The sequence below is a fragment of the Anser cygnoides genome, chromosome 9 (assembly GCF_040182565.1).
Source record: "Anser cygnoides isolate HZ-2024a breed goose chromosome 9, Taihu_goose_T2T_genome, whole genome shotgun sequence".
Classification (NCBI taxonomy): Eukaryota; Metazoa; Chordata; class Aves; order Anseriformes; family Anatidae; genus Anser; species Anser cygnoides.
Genome location: NC_089881.1, coordinates 6,105,802 through 6,127,565, shown reverse-complemented (window position 1 = coordinate 6,127,565; position 21,764 = coordinate 6,105,802). Strand labels below are relative to the sequence as shown.

General features: G+C 37.1%; 1 protein-coding gene across 10 annotated transcripts in view; it reads left to right on the top strand.

Moving 5' to 3' along the window:
* The window catches only part of LOC106040346 (uncharacterized), a 596,086-nt gene that overhangs the window by 473,393 nt on the left and 100,929 nt on the right, over window positions 1-21,764 (top strand). For all 10 annotated transcript variants that reach the window (XR_010833454.1, XR_007162972.2, XM_067002026.1 and 7 more), the window contains one exon: window positions 17,404-17,509. Coding sequence is in view for 1 of the 10 variants with exons in the window: in XM_067002026.1 (XP_066858127.1) it covers window positions 17,404-17,453 (50 nt within the window). In the remaining 9 variants the exon portion in view is untranslated. The remainder of the gene's footprint in view (window positions 1-17,403; window positions 17,510-21,764) is intronic.

Sequence of the window (21,764 nt, the reverse complement as noted above, 5' to 3'; positions counted from 1 at the left end):
AACTATATATTTGCTCTTAGTGTCATTATCAGGAAGTAGTTTCCTTAACACACATAACCTTGTATATTTTTTATTATCACAGTTCAGAAGTCAAGAGAAAATGGTGATATTTGGTATTTTGGAAGTATTTAATTACAGATATTGTGGGGGTAAGAAACAAAACAACACAAAACAATCTTTAAGGAAGTTAACCATACTTGAAGGTAAACCATACTTTGTGATGCAAGACTGACAAAAATCAAAACAGCATTTTGGAACAGATATGTAATACTTATTTTTGTAACACCTGTAAATCCCAAGCAAGATCAGGTCCTATTACAAAAGACACTGCAAATATATAATGAGAAACACGCTGTGCCCTAAGCATCTTATGATTTAAATAAAGGAGATTTCCTGTGTAAAATAAATATTTTTTGTAAGATCATGCAGGAAGTGAGTGTCAGAGCCATGAGCAAAGTTGCATTCAGTGTTATTCAGACAGCACCCTTCAGTAACAGTAGGAGCTTGAAGCTTCTTTCTGGATGTTTCTGCAGCAGAAATCTAACAGCTGTATGGTAATGCACTAATAAATGTGAGGAGTCCAAGGTGATGGGCAGGATGTAAGCATATGAGATCTAGCTTTTGCAGGTATGGTTACAGATAATCAAAGTTTGTCTAATTCATATCTAATTCATACATCTGTTCTCCCAGGCATTGCTGCTGTAACCGAAATAGATGGGGAGGAGGGAAATGGTCAGTAGGTGCTAATCTGCACACGTGCAATTAGGTTTGTGGAATTTGTCTGGGTTGGTGTGCTGGGCTGACCACCAAGTCCAGCACTGATCTGTAGAAGCTGGAGATGCTCGCAGTTCTGAGAATCCAAAGCTTTAGTGCAGTGATGGAAACTTAGGCAGAAAATGCCAAGTAAAAGCCCACAGGTTTGAAAATGTTGAATTATGTTATCACTGTGCAGAAGGTTTTCTGGTTTTGCTTCTTAGAATCAAACAGAATGTTCAGTGCCCCCCAGGTATATACGCATTTTTAATAACTCCTTATCCTGCTACCCATTTCGAAGCAAAAACTAAGCCATAAAAAATAATAGAGATGGGAAAAAAATAAATGTTTTAATGAAACCCATGACTTAGCTTCAGCCAAAAGGCATACATCATAAAATGGTTTACAGTAGTAAGCAAATTAATATGGTAGTGAGCTTTCTGTACCTTTCCAATTAGGGCACATATCAATTTATTTTTATGGAAATGTTGTATAGTTTATATTTTTAATACATTAGAAAATGTGAAGGTAGTCTACAGCCTGGAACATAAGGCTCCCTGAGGCTCACATGCATTACATAACCCAGTTGTGCTAATAAACCTTTATATACCATGTTTTGCCAGCTCAGCTCTTAGCACAGCCTCAGAAGCTCAACCTGCTTAAATTTATGGGAAAACAACAACAGCTTGAAGAAGAAAAATGTGGTAGTATGTGGAGAGGGGAAAGGAAATATTCCTGTTCTCCCTGCTGAGAAGACAAATGATGAGTCTTTTTCTTTCCTTTTTTTTATTTTTTTAATAAACTCACAGTATTCCCCTCCCTTTCTAGAAGAAAAACTACTCTTAAGAAAAAGAAATTCAAAGATCATAAAGCATGAAGAGAAAGAGGAATTGATCTTGGATACAAGATGGGATTGAGTTATAATATAACAAGTTACAGGTCTTTTCCTACTGAAAGGCAGAACCAATTGATTTATTATCATGACTCCCAGCTTGCATTTTTTTAGGAAGGAACTGTAGACGCTAGGTAGCACGTCCCCTTTGATTTGCCACACTATGTCTTAATTACCAATGCTAGAAGTTCATGTGGTAGTATTTTCCAACTTCAAAGGCTTCAGCAGCTTAAACAGCATGAGTGGATCAGTTTTGTAAGAACTCAGAGTGACAACAATGTGGTGTCTTCATATTTTAGAATTGTCATTTCATTTTTTATTTAGTGTACATCAAAGTGAAAATAGGCACACAGAAAAGAGAATAGGTTTATTCAGCAATGTCTTCTTTTGTTATCAAAGGAGTTGAAAACATCCTCTGTTTCAAGAACTGGAATTAAGAGCTACAGTCAACGTAGGTTTGTTGTTTTTGGTTTGTTTGTCTTCTGTTTGTTCTGTTTCTCTCTCTCTCTTTTTTTTTTTTTTTTTTTTTTTTTTAAGAAAAAGGCAAATTATCTTAAATTTCTTTTCTAAATATCTGTTACAGTCTTTCCTATCTGCAGTATACATTAGAATAGCTCCAGTAAAGTCTGTGCAGTTATACTGGGGAAGAAAATCTAAGTCATGAAATGCAGGATTCAGGGCATGGTATGGGGAATTTTACTTCTATAAAGTCCAGTTCAACAAGCCATTTGGGTAGTTATTTTAGTTTAAGAATGTAAATAGCCTTTTCTTAATATGACTGCTATCTCATGATGAGATCAGAGAAATAAGAAAATCCATTTTCAGAGACATAAGAAAGACCAGTTGTGAAATGCAGCACCATGTTGATACAGCAATGGTACGCGATCCACTCCAAACTGAAGCACCCTAATTGGTGGGGAAGGCTAGAGGACTGAAGCATCTTTAATCATGGTGGGGTTGGCTAGACGATGATTACCTTACATAAATGTGAATGTCAGTTTCAGAACAGAAATATCCATAATGCTATAGCAATCTATTTTATATTGCAATAGAGGTCTGAGATGTAGCATAAATTCTTATATAGATAATGTTAAATAATTATTTAGAAATGAAAATATACACAGCATGAGTTTATACCCATCTATTTATTCAATCTAATGAGGATTCTTCTCTGTGTTACCTTTTATTGCATGTTGAATTCTCTTAAATTAGCATTGCTGTTTATGAATGCACTGCTGGAGAAAAAGACTTGTTGGCTTCTTCTGCAATGAAGGATAGCTGAAAGGTCATTATATTTCTTGCTGGTTTATGAAACACAGTCTATAATTGCTGCATCAGGTAAAAAATCTATTTTCCTCATCTGTTGATTGCCAGAGGGGATGGGTTCAAATATGTTTAATCTCTGTACTATAATAAGAAAAAATATTTTTGCTCTTCCAAGTGCTCTGACTATGACTATAAATTAAAATAATCAGTGTCAGTAGAGGAAAACAAGAGGAAAATGTTATGATAAAGCATATGAAAATGAGTGAGAGGACATCTCACATCGACATAATAATATAATCATAATATGTTTATAAAATTATGGATATCACCGTGTCCAGAGACTTTCTAAAAATCTTTTATGCTTGAAAAATATTGAGAGTTGTAAGTAATACGTTTAATACGTTAGCATTTTAAGCACTGATTTGTTAGTACTATCTGCCAATACTGCTAAAGTCAGGGGATTATTTTGTATATTATAAATCTTGCATAGATGTACATCTCAATCAGCTAAGCTTTTCAATGCCCTTTTCTCCAAAGGAAGTACCATCGTACTGTAATAACCTTTCCATGGAAGTTCCCCCATGCCCTCCTCCCCTCCCAGCCCTTTTTTCTTTAATTTAAGAATTATTAAATTGATCAATTCAAAACATCCACTGGTACGTAATACCAAAATACTTGCACAGTGCACTGCACTTGATCGCGATATGCCTAATCAGGAATCTGTTTAATCGCAGAGAACTGATTTCAAACTAATGGTAATAACTTGTTTAATTGGAATGGTAATTCTGTAAATAGAAGACATCCGTCTTCAGTTTTGTCAAATTTGCATCCAGACTTTGCATCTCCATGAGTATAGATTACACAGCAGAAAAAAAGAAGTATGATTTATTTCAAGTGAAATAAGAGAACAAGCAAAATGTGTAATATCCTTTGACCCTCAAGTCTGTCTTGACTGCTATTGTTTTCCTCCCATTTCTCTTCCTCTAATGCATACCTGTTCCTTAGACTTGAAGCACAGTCTGGATTTCTCAAGGTTTACAGAGCAAGCATTGTGTAAGGATCTGAACTGAGAAGATCTTAGTCAAAGGAAGCAGAAAGAAAACTCCAGGCCTTCCATCTGTGTCTCCAGCTGACTAATATTTCCTTTAACCCCCAGTTAAGTTTCTTGCAGCCTGCCTCCACCGTGTCATCTATTCTGTTTTCTTTCCTCTGCATCCACAGTGTATTCTTTGTATACTTTCAATTCCCTGAAAGTGGGCTCGTGAAGGTTACCAAAAATCTGGTTGTCTGCGTTATTCCATTCATTACACATTCACCCCCAGCCCGTCCCTTTGCCCTGTGAGGAGGGATGTTACTCTTCTGCCTTTATGCTGGCCCAGCAGCTGAGTTCCTCAGCCTGTTTGCTTAGGTGTTGTGGCTTGCCTGTTCCCTGGTGCTTTCTAACCTTTCATCGTGCTTAGAAAGGGTGAAGGCCCACATAATATGCCTTCTCTGGTGTAGGTATTGGTGCTATGAATGAGGAGCAGTAGACAGTCATGACTTGATTATACAGTATTTATTATACAGGAACAAAGTAAAAACCTTGTAAGGAACTGTGTGGCCATTCCTCATATTCAGGCATGCCAAGTTCTGCAGATCTGGACACGCTGATGTACAGATTCAGATCCTTTTCCTTTTCTTTTTAATATTCAAGTAGACACGGAGTCTGTTTCTGAGACACGTTGCTCATAGTTCTGGGTAGTTCTGCCCAATATGATAAATCCTGACCTAAATCTTATGGCCTGTGTTTTGCAAAACGGTCTTTGTAATGGATATTAGATTTATGTCACTGTAAATAGAGGGCAGGACTTTCTTTTTCATCAGTAGGGAATAAAGAAGGCAGTAATGTTTCTTTTTTTGTGTTGCTGGGTCAAGGTTTAACTTAAACAATGAGCAGTGAGAGGCAAGTGCGGTCACTGCATCTAATGGTGGTGGTGGTATGAATTCACTTTTCTCCAGCTTTTGGTAACCTGTCTTAATAGGGCCCTGACCTCTGCTTTCACTGTGTCATGCACACTAGAAATAACAAACCATGAAAAAGTGAAGTGTGATGGCAGGATCTATTGGGGTTAAATTCTTCCAGCAACCTTTGAAAACTTGATTCTGCAGCAGTAGGAAGAAGCAGGATGTCCATGGCAATCAGTACAGTGATTGTGTCATACAAACTTGCAATAGAATAGCTGACACTTTTGCTCTCAATTTTGTTCAAGGAAAATGGAAAGAGAGAGAGAGAGTGATCATTTGCATCAACTATTTTAAAACGTATTTTGAAAAGACTTTGATGCAAAGTTTAATATTAATGAGAAACAGGATCTCAGTCTGTTACTGATACATCTTCTCTCCAACACTAGTCCAATTTTTTGCCTTACAAATACTGTGATGTTAATCGAGTGGAAACAGATGGGAATACACAAACGCGTGACTGATTTTTGCAATGGGTGCTAGTCTGTCCTATTTAGTCTTTGTTAAATGCAAAATTTAACAGAATTTATGCTGTGCTGTACAATGATAACCGAATATTTTGCTCAAGAAATTCAGGATCAGGATTCTCTCTTTACTCACTTAAGCTTATGTGATCCAAAGTGAATATAATATTGTTTCTTTAATCCTTAAGAGTTCTTTATGATTTAATTAAGGTTTATAAAATTTTTAACTCATAAGGTAAAGGATACTGTATTGAACAAAAGTGTTGTTATCAGTGAAAGTTCATGCTCTTCCTGGAAAACAAGTGGATAGATTTTTGAACAATGTGACCTGTTTGGATATTTACGTGCCATACAAGAATACATGTAGTTGGAGGAAGTCTTGGGGCAGAAGTAGAAAAATTTGCTTTGGCAAGCATAATTTAAAAAAAAAAAAAAAAAAAGGAAGAAGAAAATACTTATCAAATCACAAAACTGTCTGATTAAATAGCTGTAAAGACTTATTTTTTAAAGAATTCATATCGCAGCCTAACCAAAGCGAAACAACACATGATTACAGATTCACAGATTTCTCTAGGTTGGAAGAGACCTCAAGATCATCGAGTCCAACCTCCGACCTAACACTAAGTACTCCACTAAACCATATCCCTAAGCTCTACATCTAAACGTCTTTTAAAGACCTCCAGGGATGGTGACTCCACCACCTCCCTGGGCAGCCCGTTCCAATGCTTAATAACCCTTTCGGTAAAGAAGTACTTCCTAACATCCAACCTAAAACTCCCCTGTCGCAACTTTAGCCCATTCCCCCTCGTCCTGTCACTAGGCACGTGGGAGAATAGACCAACCCCCACCTCTCTACAGCCTCCTTTCAGGTAACTGTAGAGAGCGATGAGGTCGCCCCTGAGCCTCCTCTTCTCCAGGCTGAACAAGCCCAGCTCCCTCAGCCGCTCCTCGTAAGACTTGTTCTCCAGACCCCTCACCAGCTTGGTCGCCCTTCTCTGGACTCGCTCGAGCACGTCCATGTCCTTTCTGTAGCGAGGGGCCCAAAACTGAACACAGTACTCGAGGTGCGGCCTCACCAGAGCCGAGTACAGGGGCACAATCACTTCCCTCGACCTGCTGGCCACACTGCTTCTTATACAGGCCAGGATGCCGTTGGCCTTCTTGGCCACCTGAGCACACTGCTGGCTCATATTCAGCCGACTATCCACCAATACTCCCAGGTCCTTCTCGGCCAGGCAGCTTTCCAGCCACTCATCTCCCAGCCTGTAGCTCTGCTTGGGGTTGTTGCAGCCCAGGTGCAGGACCCGGCACTTGGCCTTGTTGAACTTCATGCAGTTGACCTCAGCCCATCGCTCCAGCCTATCCAGATCCTCCTGCAGAGCCTTCCTGCCCTCGAGCAGATCGACACACGCACTTAGCTTGGTGTCATCTGCAAACTTACTGAGGGTGCACTGGACGCCCTCATCCAGATCATCGATAAAGATATTAAAGAGGACCGGCCCCAGTACCGAGCCCTGGGGGACTCCACTAGTGACCGGCCTCCAACCAGATTTGACTCCATTCACCACAACTCTCTGGGCCCGGCCATCCAGCCAGTTTCTAACCCAGCGAAGCGTACGCCAGTCCAAGCCACGAGCAGCCAGTTTCTTGAGGAGAATGTTGTGGGGAACGGTGTCAAAAGCCTTACTGAGGTCAAGGTAGACCACGTCCACAGCCTTTCCCTCATCCACCAAGCGCGTCACTTGGTCATAGAAGGAGATCAGGTTCGTCAAGCAGGACCTGCCTTTCATAAACCCATGCTGACTGGGCCTGATCGCCTGCTTGCCCTGCAAGTGCCGCGTGATGACCCTCAAGATAATCTGCTCCATAAGATTAGATGTAACCTGTTTTCTTTCAATAAGAGAGAACTTTCAGGAGTAAAGAGAGAAAGACAGCTACTCATGGCTAACTGACATTGGCTGTTTTACTATTAAGGAATCCCAGTGTAGATACAATTCTGATTTGGATAACTTTGGTGTAGCTCAGTACATTGTGACACCATGTAGTTTGTGGTAAGACAGAGACAGGTTAAAAGACATGGAAGGAGAGGTGGAAAGAAGCACAGTAAAGGCATTTGTAGCACAAGGAATAACTGAGAGCAGCATCCCTATAGCTGTTCTGTACTCACATGTACTGCAGTTTAAGATTCCAGATTTTCATGATGAGTCAGGATAAAATGTGTTTGAAAATTCAGTTATTTCTTTAGGGTAGAAAATCTTGTGCCATTTATCATATGATGTTCAGTTTGAAAGTCTGCAGTCATACCCAATGCTGTTTCTTTGTCATCCTAGTCTGCAAAGGCCCAAACAGGGGTCAGGGCTCTCTTGAACAAGGTGCTGTTGTAGCAGCACTGCTATTGGCATATGATAGAAAGCTGTGTTATGAGAAGCTATTGAGACTGTCCAAGCTGAGACAGAAGCTGAGTGTCACAGTAGAGGGAAAAGGGAAAAAGGTGGCAGTGACTGTGTGAGGCTCAGAGCCCATGTGATCTGGCCTCTTCTCAAATGACGTATCGATTGAATGATTTCTTCTCTCAGTGGACTATGCCTGCAAGAAAGTGCAATCTAAATATGCAAAGAAAAATTTTGTGTGCGCATGTGTGTATCTGTATACACAGGACCACACTTGAAAAGGAGCTGAGGAGGATTATTAATGATGAGAGAGGAAGATGGGGGAGATTTGTAAAGAATGTGGAGAAAGACATCTGGTGTATGTGAATGTGAAGGCTGTTCCAGATACGCAGCAAGACAAAAGGTGTGTGTGTAGAAAGGAGACCACGGAAAGAGAGAAGGGACCACTGGAGAGTAGGGCAAGAAGATAAAGTGTGGAGGAAAGGAATTTATGAAGTATTGTGACTGAAACTATGCCTATATTGCTCAGTGCTCCCCAAAGCAAGTGTTATGAGATGAAGAATAAAGTGCAGTGGAGTTCAAACAAAATGTACTCCATTGTTAGAGCAGTGCTGTAAACCACCTGAAATATTACAACTGTTACCTGTGGCATCATTAATGTCCTGGGATTATTTCATAAATCAGACACTAAAACATAATAGGGTAGAGAGGGTCGGTACTTTATATAAAGATGAGATTGAATTGTAAGAGAATTAATGATACCATCATTACAGCTTTTAATCTATTTTATAGAGAACTATTTCTCCTTTTATGAACAACTTGTCCTTTGGAGAAGAATTCTCTAATATTTCTGAGTAAGCAATTTTTATTTTTTTTCTTGTGTGTTTGAAATAATCATCTTTTGTTCAGCATCTTCCTGAGAAAAGAAATAAGGTCTGTAGCAGTTTCTTTGGTCTTGAGCAGATGGATTAGTCTCTGTGGACACAAGTACAAGAAGTTTCGCTCAGGCCAAGTCCAGCTATATACTCTGTGCTTCTGACTGTAAGTAAAACACATGGTAACTGGCCTGATTTGGATCCCTATCACTAATGCCTGAGTAATTTCAGATGGAAAGATAGATGTATCTCCCTGGACATTCTGGAGAAGAAAAAAAAAAAAAGTTAACTGCAGGAAGAACTAAATTTAAACAAAGAGAAATTCATGATTCCTAAAATAGACTCTGTAATACTTTGTTTCTTAATGAAAAGCTTAACATTTATCATTAATTTAGCTTGGAAGAACTTCTATTTTTGTTTTTTACTCATTAGCCCTTTGCTTTTTACTTTTGCACATTGTACATTGGACCCACATTCTCATTCAGAAGTTTGTTTTGGGGTAATTACTCTATTCCAAAGATTATGCCCAGTCTAACAAAGCTAATGAAAACCTACCCTTCAATCTAAACTGTAATCAGTTCATAACAAGCTCTCTTTTCCTGTGCTTCATTACTGTGACAAAATCTGTTTTTCATACCTCTGAACGATAAGGCAGGGTGGAAAAAAATCATTTTCCATCACCAGGCATGCATGAAAGCAAGATGGGCTTAAGCATGCAGAATTGATTTATTTGCATTCTTCTATTGCCTTGGATGCTGCATCTTTGAAAGAAGTTAATATCATATTTTTGATTTGGCCTCTGGAATGACAGGCCCTGGCAATCAAGCATGCTTATTACAACAGATAAATAATGTAGACCAATGGAGTCCCAGTGTGTATTGATTCATTTGGAAATGTGGCAGACTCTTAGCAAAAAGCATTTTGAAATCTGTTGGCTGGACACTGGGCAGAGTGAGCAAAAATGCATTTTGGAATTGGTTAGTCCTCCTGACAAATCTGTCTTTATATGTTTTTCTTAATGATTGTGACAACCGCTCTAACCCCATCAACCAGTTGATTGTAATGCTTCTCTTTTACATTCATTTTTTCCACTCTTCACATTTTTGTCTGTCTCCTGCTTTCCTGAAGGCTGCTTACAGTAAGAGTCATTGGTGTCAGCAGGGGGTGATGACATAACCATCGATTTCCTATTTGCTTTAAAAACAGTACACAATTCTAATGCTAATCTAATATCTCACAATTTACTACAAAACAGGTTTGCTTACTCGAATATCTACCAGTCTCATTTCCCTGTTCAGCCTTCATCCTCAAGGAATCCCAGTCTCATTTTTTTCAGTTCACACAATGAAAGGTAGGAGTGCACTGCTCTCCGTGACTCTGGTGTGAGTTTGTTAATTAAATTCAGATTCTGTGAAGGGTGATCATTTTAAGAGAACAACAAAAAAGGTATGTCAACATTGCTGCTTTTTGCTGATCCTGGAAAGGGACCTTGGCTTAACCACAAATTCTAAATTTGTCAAATTGCTCTTCTATTTCACTTTTTTTTCCACAAAAAAAAAAAAAAAAGAAAGAAAGAGAAAGCTCTCTTTGGATTATAGTAGTGGTATTCTGCATTTTCTGCTCTCAGATCAGGAAGTCCTTAGTGAAGTAAACACCACATCATACCTTGAGATGATCACAAGACATATCTCCATCTATGAGAATGATAGTGGGAGGCCAAAAATACACTGGAAAATTAAGGCCCAGACAAAACTGGAACCCAGCAGTTCAGTTGTTGCTTGTTTAGTCCCTCAATGGAGCATTAATGGAATTAGTCTGAAGAGACACACAGCTAAGTGAGAGTCTGATAGCTACTGATGCCCTGAAGCCCAGCTGTGGGCTTTGCGTTCATATTCCAAGGTATTAAAAGAAAAAAAAAATCCTGAAAACCTGACCTGACAGGAGGAATTAAGTCCTTTTCACTTTTTTTTTTTTTTTATAAAGCAAACCTTTTTAGAAACACAGTCTAAAATCCTTTAGAATGTGTGAATAAAAGTGTGTTCATATCTTTATGCATCTGATTTTGCATTAGATAGGTTCGCAGTTTAAATATTAAGCAGGAAGCAGCAAAATGTAGTCAGGGATACAATGCCAGTGGCAGGTATCTCAGCTCAAGTGGAATATTGATCAGGCAATCAAGGAAGCAGCTCTCCTGTCTCTGTCTAGAAGAACTTTGATACCCAACTCAGTGTTAAAACTGCCAGCCTGTCAGTGATTTCAGATTAAGTGTCTGCACTTCAGGAAAAGGAGTCCATAAATTAACTTCTAATGCTGATGACATTCAGAAAGCAAGAGGCTTTCATTGGCATTCATGGTTCAGCACATTTGGACTGGCAGATTTTTAGCTCCCATTTGCCATCCAGCTCCACAAGCCATGATGGGGTTATGACTTCAGGATTGTAATATTTCAGACAGCTTTGCAAAAGAAGGTGAGCACAGTTATGATTTCAGGCAGTTATCAGAAGGGAGAACAGACCAGCAACAAGGCTTTTTCTTTAGTAAACGTGCCTGTTAGAGATGGCCCTGAGAAAGCTTGCTACTTGTTTCATCATATGTATGCACTGTAGAATTTGCCTTTTAATTAGTGTTGAAGTGGGACCATGTTAGGGTCTTTGTTTTGTTCAGTGGTAGACGTATGAGAATAAGGAAAGAAAACCATATACAAAGCTATTGAGTAGAAATGTGTGGTTGACTTTTGGCAGTCCGACCTTCTTCACCTTAGTCCCATCCCTTTGCAGAACTAACTGTAAACGTGGAGTAGAGCTATTTGTTGGAAGCCATGTAATTCTTGTTCCACTGTAGGTCTTGAGTGGTCTATTGAAAACAGGTAGACAGAAATTCTGCTGATGATGACCACTGCAGTAACATTACAGGAAATGATCTATGTTGTAAAATTTTAGTTTAACTTGTATGTTAATAATTTCCCATGTGTGTTCCCATAATTTCTGTAAGAGAACAAAAATAGTAAAGTGCAAGTGTGATTACTTAAAAAAAAAAAAAAAAAAAAAAAAAACAACAAAAAAACTGCTATTGTGTAAAACAGCGTAATATTTTTTCTCTGGCATTTCTAAAGCAACTTCTAAAATATAATGATAAAGAGTTGATAAAGAGTTATAGTCCTACTTAATATTCTACAAGCAAGTTTAGAACTTGGATGAGAATGTTTGTCATTTTCTGCTATATTTTAGAGGACCTTTTGTAAGTGCTTGTATGCAATTTAAACAAAGATGCTATATCTACATACGGTATCCTACAGTAAGGAAAATAGTCCTACCACATCCAGCAGTAAATTCTTCTATAATTAGGTACAGGAATATGATTCTACAGGTTTATTACTTCTACGGGAAATAAGGGAAAAGCATCAGAAGCTCCCAAGTATGGAAAACGAGCTTCAATCTGTTGAGCAAGGTGCAGGTGAAGTAGGTTCATGGTTTCTCAAGGGAGAATATTGAAATGCAGTGTTATGTAAACTATTACCTGACTACAGAAAAAGGCTTTTCATGTTCTTATTTAATAAAATGAATAAACACACATTTTTGCCCTTTTGAGTATTTCTAAAGTAGCAGAAATTCAAACAGCTAATTCAGAAGTCAAGGAATGCTCATTAAGCATAATATTCAAAAAGATAAAAATGAGATAACTGAGGATTTACCTTTGGTAAACAGACACCAGAAAGGTGGCAAGATTTACATATAATATTTGCTGGTTATCTAGTGAGATGCATAGATGTTTTACACTGAGACACTGATCACATGTTTAAGTCATGAGTCACGTGAGTTTCCGCCCATGCACTCAGAATAGCTTTTCCCAGGATAGCTTCCATAAGAGTTAGTAGGTTGTTTTGTTTGAACTCTGACTGGTAAAGTCAAAATTCTATCTGGCTATTGATTTGTTTCTCTGGACTAACGGTGTATTGGAATTAGAAATTGTCTGCAAAGAGTAAAATGTTACTATCCTGCAAATATTCATGGCGTTATCACTGAAATGAAATCACATGCAAACTTTTTTCTGAACAGCTTATTGTCTGCAAGAATTTTTATTCAAAGTGCAGTCACACTATTCCCTATTTCCTCCATATTCATAATTATAGTTCCTAATTATTTAGGATCATTATGTGTCTTCCATCTTCCAAAGGTCAAAGATACTAATTCTATTTATGAATAATTTATTCAACAATTGATTGGGTAATGAGTGAAATGGCTGAATACGTTTTTCGCTGGAAAAATATTAGACCATACAGGGATATTGTCATGAAAGAAAAATACGGAAGAAAAAGAGTAGTTACAGCAAATAACTGTCAGTCATAAAATTTGATACTGTATTATTGTACATGAAGTTCACGTTCGTTATCCTCAGAGGATAATTCTTAAACTGTAATACTATGTACATATATGTGTAGTCGAATGGTAAGAAAACTTTTATCTTTATTTGCATATGTAATTCAGTATAAATTAAGAGTTTGGAGAAATTCCTATCAGTTTTATATTTTCTCTATATTATTGAAGGTTTATTTATACCAGAAGTCCTCCTAACTTTGCTAAAGACTGTCACCTTGTTGTGCTAGATACCATATATACATCTGATGAAAGGCAGCTCTCATCCAGGTACCAGCCTAAATAAGCAAGATAGATAATGAGTGGCAGAAGTGTAGGGAGCTGCAATTACCTTCTTGGGTGACAAATTCTATAGCAGAAATCAGGAATCCTGTTTTTCTGTTTACTGGTTTACTCCCATGGGATTTGCTGTGCTAATTGCCTAAACATTTCTGGAAAATGACAGTTAAGAGTTCTTGTTCAGACGTTGGTTAAAAATTCAAAATACATGATCTAAAACTTTCAGTGAGATTAATTCAGAGTGATCCATTTTTATTTTTATATTCCCACTGGCATGCTGAAATTTTAGAAAAAGTCCTTAATTTCCAATAAGTGATGGTAGCTGTTCCCTAATATTTTGAAAAAACAGCAAAGAAAAGTAATACATAAATTCAATCTGTCTTGTGTTTCAAACACAAAATATCAAGTGAGACAGAGTAAATTCTAAAAGAAAGTGTACATAGTTTGATGTTTTTGAAGATCTCTTAGTTTTTGAAGGCTGCTTATGAATGTTCAGGGAAGGAAAAAAGTAGAAGTGTTTGACAGTGACTTGATATCTGAATCATTTGTTTAGTACTGCAAAATATAGTCATGCTCCTTTGCACTTGCTTCATTTCTCTCCTAGGAAGGAGCAGAGCCTGTAACAATGAGAATCTGCCAAACATATTATGACACTACAGATTGTTATTCTCTTTCTAGACCTAAAGCAAATCTTTTACAGGGACAATCTGTGCCTAATGCCTGCTGTTATTGAATGCAGGCAAAAGGGCTGGTTCAGAACAATTTCAGTCACCTAAAGATCATATCCAGAGGAAGAAACAATCTCTGGATAATTTGACTGACAAGTTATTTATTGGCTGACCTAAAAGAGGGGAAATAGTAAACTTTTAGGTCTGAAAGTTCTAGCTGGACCTCAGCATGTTGTAGAGTCCTTTATATGTATCTGGACATTTATGTTAATCTATGTTCTTACAGTTTGCTGTTGGAATGTCATCAGTATATTTACAGCAACTTTTTTTTTTTTAATTTCAATCTAAATCTGAGTGTTTTTTTGTTTGTTTCTTTGTTTTCTTTAAAAATATAAAACCTATTACTTTGATTTCAAAGGTCTGTTTCAACAACTGACAAAAAAAGGTTAAGTAGGTAACATTAAAAAGACTCAAAAAATTACTTGAATTGTTTGGAAAAAACGTAAAGAAATTCCGGAGAAGAACAACTTCTAACAAAGGTTATGTGATGGATAATTACTTCACTATTTATTTATATTAGTTGGTTATAATTGTGAGGTTTGTGATAATTCAGTTAAGTGTGAAAAAATCAGTTTTATTTTTATCCTACTACTTCTGGTTTCTTGAGATCATAATTTCAGAAGAAACTACAGAAATATGGCTATAACCCTCAAACTCTGTCTCCTTTTTGTCGTTTTGTGTGTTAACATTTGAGCTACCCTATAATCAGCAATGAAAATTAAAAAATATATTTTTTTAAATCTCAAATAGTTTTGAAGAGTCAAACTTGTTTGTTTTAGGCTTCATTTACTGGTGGCACAGGAATTCAGGCAGTTTGTTGTTTCATTGCTTTGATGGCAGAGACTTCCTAACAAGAAAATCAACCGTAGGAATACTTTTATTTTTCTTGACTTTAACCAGAGGATATGTAGGTAATTTCTAGAAGACATATAGCAAAGTAGAAAGGATATCACTGAATGCAGCAAGAACAGAAAGCATCTGGCTATTCGACCTGTGCCAGTAATGTTTAGGTTTTATGCTGCTTGACACATTTTTAAAAAGCCCACATTGTTTGTAGAAAAAAATACTACAAGTGTTTTCTAATGTCTGGTTGCTGGAAATCTTTTTACCTTTCCACAGAAACAATGAGGCTGAAAGCAAACAGAAAGGTGACTAACTTTTACTTGGTGTGGTGTATGGATCAGCATCATGACATAACCATACTAGTAGTACTGGTAGTGACAGGATGCTGTATGAGTGGAGTGCTCAGCTTAGTGTCATGATCTTATCTCCATTAGGCAAATTTGTCTGTAAAGTATGTATAAGAAACAAATGGAAGACGATACAGTTAGTAATGCTTCTGGGGTGTGGGGGTTAGTTTAAGATAATGTAATAAGAAAGGGGCCAGTGTTAGCTGGAAAGCACCAAGAGAGTGCTTGGGGGTGTTTTACTGAAATAGAAAAGCTGCCAACAGAACACCAAATAGAGCTTAAAGATCTCACCTATCTCACAGTTAATTTCCTTAGGAAAATTTCTCTCATCCAGAGGCTGAAAGGGAAAGTTCTCTGAGAACAATAGAAAAATATAGGAGAATTAGAGGGAAACAAACAAACAAACAAAAAACAATAGCTTTGCTTATAAATAGAATTAAGGGAGATAACTTTTTCTATCACAGAATACAGAAGAATTTCTAGAGGAGGCAGCTGATGCCCGATGTTTTCCTAAGCCTGATTGATCAGCAGGATTCTGGCAGGTTCTGTTGGAAAAACAGTGCATATTTTTAAGCGTCCCATTTGGGAGGCAGTCTTTCTTAAGGCTGCAATTTGGGTTGTTCTTGGCACCTAAACTGTTTCACAGGAAAACACACACACACACACACAAAAAAAATCTTATGTTTTAACCAGATTATGCTTTGATCTGAGGGAGAAAAACGTATTTAATAGAAAAACATGACCCAGGACTATGAGCAGGTTTGGATAAAGTTGTAGTTGCTGGGATAAGACCAAACAAATAATAACACAATGACACAAAAAAAACCCTGTGCAACAGAAATGTCTGAGAGATACGTTGGTATGTCACATGTTGGTATGTCACATCAACATTGCCTTCCTGACCACCATAAGATGCCATGAAATTATGATCAGCCTAGGAAAAATTGTACCTCATTTTAGTTAGACTGGAAATCCAGGTGATGTCTTCTGCATTGATGTCCAATGGACATTGAAAGCAATTCTTAATAATCATCCGTAAACAGGATGAGGTAGCTGAAACGCTATGAGAGTAAGTGCAAATATAAGCTCTCCAACTCTAAGAAGGCTGTCAGTCTTATTGCAAAACCAAAGTCAACACCAGAGACCTGTGTCTTTTCTGTACTTGGTCACTATCAAAAATGGAATGCCCCTATCCTCATGTAAGGTAGGAAGCCTGTCTTGTACTACTAATCTTTGTGGCCATCTTGTTTAGACAAAGGAAAAAAGCAAGTATTTTCCTACCAATATACAGATAACTTTTTAAAGCTATAAACACTAATCAAAATAAGACTCCAGAAAAATTAACAGCAGCTTTGAAACATATTAGTATCAGAGAGTGAGTGCCTGCTTGCTCTTTTTCTGTTCCTTTTTGCCTTTATTGCAAAGTGCTACAAAACTAAAATTCCAAACCTTTTCTGCTATATATTTTCACTGTTTTTTGTCACCAGCTGTCAATATTTAGTAGTTCCTGCACAGTCACTTGGATGTTGAAAGAAAGCAATTGGAATTCAAATCCTAACTAAACAATAAACGTGTAAATGACAATTTTGATCGTCAAATCTGCTGTAGGCAGAACAGAATTAAGCCTCAATATAGAACTGCGAGCAGAGGAAAACAGCCATCCTCTGTTACTAGGTTAAGGGCAACAACGTAAAGGAAGATCTCTTAGTACTACTAGTCAATATTCTGTTAAAAGGTCTCGTATTGACCATCTGTATTGTGCGTAAGATGATTAAAAATGTATGGTAGATTATGTGTGACTGCTTAGAGAGAAACACTGGAGATGCTGATTATGTTTAACTCAATGTTTTCACCTGGTTTCTATCAAAAGTAGGGGTAATTAATATGAAAACTTAGGAAAAAGTAAAACCACAGCTTTCTTTTAACTTCAGTATTCCATGGTATGTACTCGTTGCCCACCTCTTTCTCCACTGAATTTAAGTCTAATGTAAATGTACAGGTTGTGTATGAGTGAGTCCAGCTTCCTCAAACATCTTTTCATCTTTTATTATTCCAAAATAATTGGAAATTACTAGGACTGGCTATAGTTCTTTTCTGCATATACGAGTTGTACAGCACTGTTAGCAAACAGAAAACGTTCAGCTGCTTTATACGTTCACCTTCTAAGGTAAATGCCACTTTTGTACTTTCAGGATGTAGAATGTGGTTAATAGAGAAGAGACCAGGAAGAGAAGACAAATGAACAGCAAGGACCTTTGGTAGACACCTGGACGTAGACAGTGGACAAAAGAAAAAAAGGTAAGAACAATTCTAGAACACAATCAGTGTTGTCTTTGATGGCAGAAGTCAAGTGGGGAGTGATTTTTCATTCTGTGCTTATATAATACATACCAGCAAGATGGCCTGATCAATTTTAAGTATCATAATACAACAAAGTATTATAACAATTAAATTGAAGGTACAACTAAGTGAGAGTTACATAATATCATTCCTCATCATCGAGCATTATATACTGTGTAGGTAAATATCACTAATTCTATTGTATAGAAGGAGGTGTATGTATGATTCAAATACTTCGTGGAAGTGTGAGGTATTCTCCTCTTCAATAGATTATTTCGCTACAGATACTAAACAGGTACAGTACACTGAACTACTAATAATGATGTGAAGGTGCTCTGTTCTCAAACTTGGCGTTAAATGTGTTATTGTTTTACCATGTTTTTAATATGTAAGTTTTAATATAGAATCATTGAATTAATAAGAAAAAAGATAATGTAACAGTCAAAGTTTAAGCTTGAGATTTGGAGTGCAAATCCCATCTACCAAATTGTGTATCCTAGTTTCTGTGAAACATCTTACAAATACCATTGTGTGGTTGACCAGAAAGGCTCATGTTCAAAAGGTTCTCAGATTTAGGAGGCTGTTTCATGTGACTAAATGCAGTAGGCTGAAGGCCACTGCTTTCTTCATGTAATCTAATGTATTATCTAGGTCTGAAATCTCTCAAGTCTGAACAGTATTTGTTTCTAGTCAGTTCCATTAGTCATTGTTCTAATACGTAGACTACAGAATTTGGGCTAATGCTTTACAAAGTGTACATCATGCTCAGGTTAATATCAATAAAGAACAGACAATTCCTTTGCCAAGAAAAAAAAAAAAGCTTCTGCAGAGTTCAAGGCAATGATAAATTCAGCTTTATTCAGTGACTTAAGAGCTTCTTGGTATGAAAGGTTATTTCACCTATAAACATCTGCTTTTAATCTGCTTTTGCACTATGACTTCTTAAACGATACCATCATTTTTTTTTGACTTTTCCTACTGGAGCTGTTCAGCTTTTATCAAAATTGGTAATATTGCACTGCTTTTTGCTACTCAGAAAAATGATAGTTTAAAGCAATGTTATAAAACACTTCATGAAATAACGTGTTTTTATTGCCTTGTTTTTGCAACTTGTTTTTGTTTACCTGTAAAATAGTCGATGGGACGAAGTAATACAGTGAAGTTCAGGATATGTTTGTTATTCTTTAAATTATATAACTCACTAAACTGCAGGCTACATTAAAGCCAAAAGCTCAGTATTACTAAGAGTTGGTTGATATTGCATATCCAAGAGAGAACTTTAATGGGTTATGTCTTCCCCTAAATAGCTAGTGTAATGATGAATTTGAAAGCTGATACTTTACTGGGAACATTACATGACTCTGTGTACTAGTTTCCTGTGTGTCAATTTTGCAGATCATAACTGCTACTGCAACAAATATTCAAATGCTTATTATTATGCAAAGATTTGCATTGCTCTCAAAACAGTGTATTCCCAGAAATAATGCTGTCGTTATTGTTAATTTTCTATTAATCTGGAGACAAAAACCCCATTTGTAAGTGTGATGTAGAATATACATATGAATAGATGGTGGCAGCTAAAGACGACCTATCTGATCTGTGAATTTCTGAACATGGGTTGGGAACATCAGTCATTAATGCCACTCAGCTAAGAAGTGAACGATTTTATGGAATTCTTTTTAGTCCCAGAGCACCAAATCCTGCATTTATTAGTTTCAATATGCAAAATCTAATACTATTCATCATCTCCAGTCAATGGCGGCGAAAAGAATTCTATGTGCTCCTTCTGTTGGTTACGCTGAAAGATTTGGTCACTGCCTTAATGTAACTGTGAGTTTCCAGACAGATATTACCCCTGGTTTCTTCTGTGGCAATTCTGCTCTCAGGCGGTATCTTTCCTTAGATTGCCATGGTGTATGTCTTCAGAAATCGTCAGTGCAAACAACTTGCATTCTTAGAAATTTGTGTAACAGAAGTATCTTTATTTTTACAAGTCATGAAATGTCTGTGTCCACCTCTATGTTGATGTTTTCTATGGGTTTTTGAATACAGAAATCCTTAGGAATTCACTCAAAAGTTACAGATCTCCCTCCGATTGTCCAGTCATTCAATTCTCGAAGAGTTTGTGCCTTCGTACTGGCTCTGCCATCTGTTAGACTGGTGGTTTGTGGAACCCTGCACAAAGTTTTGCAAGCCTCCTGTGTTCTTCACTGCTGCAGCTGCATTTAATGTAAAGTTTGCATACTGAAGGAAGTTTTTACCAACTGGTAAATTTCATTACCTAAATTAGCAAGATTGACAAAGATGACAACATGAAGTGCTGAGGATAAGGCAAACTGTAAGGCCTCAGCTCTTCCACGTAGAACTCAGAGCTATAAATACCCTTAGGGAGGTGGCTGTGCCAAACAAACAAAACACCCCACAAAATACTGTGCTTATATTTCATGTCCTTCATCTACAAAATGCAGTCTTCTCACAGCTCAGTCCCTGGACAGTGGGATCAGATGAGTTCTACTATTCCACTGAAGAGCAAAGACGTATGGATTAGTTTAAACCACAGTTGAAAAGGCTAAAGGAACTAATTTTGCTGAATAAACTTCATCCAGCTCTCAGCTTCTGTATTTTAGAACCTGGTTCATTAATGACTATGGTTTACCCTAATGCATAACTGTAAATGTTTGTGACTCTGTATTACATTGAAATAGAGGAAATTCCGTTGAAACATAAGAAAGAAACTTTTTTACTGTCAGAGAGATTGAACATTAGGACAGGTTGTCCAGAGGTTGTGGAGTCTCCATCCTGGGAGATATTCAAGACCTGACTGGAAAAGGCGCTGAACAACCTGCTCTAGGTCTGCTGCAGCGTGATCAGATTGGGTCAGATGGTCCCTCCCAACCTCAGCAATTCCATGATTTGGTAAGATGTCCAAAAGAAGGGATAGCATCATGATTCCAAGAGCCAAACATGCCTCATATGTGAATTACATCCCTCATGTAAGGCTGCTGTTACACTAAAAGGGTTTAAATATGTTCTCATTATCTTTGTGTGATTTTAGCCACGGGAGAAACAATCTTTCAGTTTTAAGTCATACTAATGAATACCCGGGGTAGGGGGAATGGCAGGTGTTTCCAAGGAAAATGGCCAAACATACATTTAGTCACTCATGAAACATTTAATTCAATGTATATAAAGAAGCTATAAATAATCAAGTTCCTTTTCTTTCTGGCATAATATTTGTAAGTAGCACTGAAAAGATTGCATACATCCAATGACATTAGTAATTGAATTAAAAACTTAAGAAAAGTTGTTCGCTAAGAGAGAGGTGTGTGAGAAATTTATGGCATCTCTGCTTTCTCCCAGTGCTACCAGTTACAGAAATGTACTATGAATGCAGCAGAGATAACAAAAGAAGTAGAAAATTGTTGCTAGGAAAAAAAAAAAAGTGTATGACCACAGATCAAACAGCAAAGGAGGCTAAAATTGAAAGCTCAATGTGGCCTGGGGCTGCTGAACTCCCTGTTTTCAAATGCAAAGCAAATCCAAGCATAAGCTGTGTTAGCTGTAAAGAACTTGTACCCACTTTCTACATGAGGTTCTCTATTACATAGCAAAAAGTGACCTTTAAACTACCTTGACAGATAGCAGCTGAATAGAAAATTACAGTCATTAACAGGATATCTAGAGAGCAGACTATTGTAAAAAAATGATACTAAAAGGCAGATGTTAACAATTTGCAACCCCAAAAGACAGCTACAATAAAACCCTATATTTCTAGTGTTCTGAAAAATTGTTATTGAGATTCAGCATAACATACAAACAAAAGGTGGATATATTTTTCTGTCTCTAGAGCCAAGCATTACAGGGACCAGGATTTAGCATTACAAAGTCTAGAAAATATTCAGATTATTCAAACAAAAAGTGGGTATAAAAATGCAGTGATTTGCATCTGATGAAAATGAAGGTTCTAAATGAAATCAGTTTAATTTAGTCCAGTCCAGGTAATTCTGTTAGTTGAAAAATGTATTATGTTTAGATATTTAATATTTTTGAGCTTCTTAAAACCAATGCAAGACAAAACAAACTAACAAGCAAATAAAAAAAACTAGAAATCTAGACGGTAGTTGACCCAAAGAACAAAGCTAATTAACTTAAGCCTTTCTTTTTGAATTTCCATATCAACACAGACAAAATTTTCTTTATTAATGAACCTAGT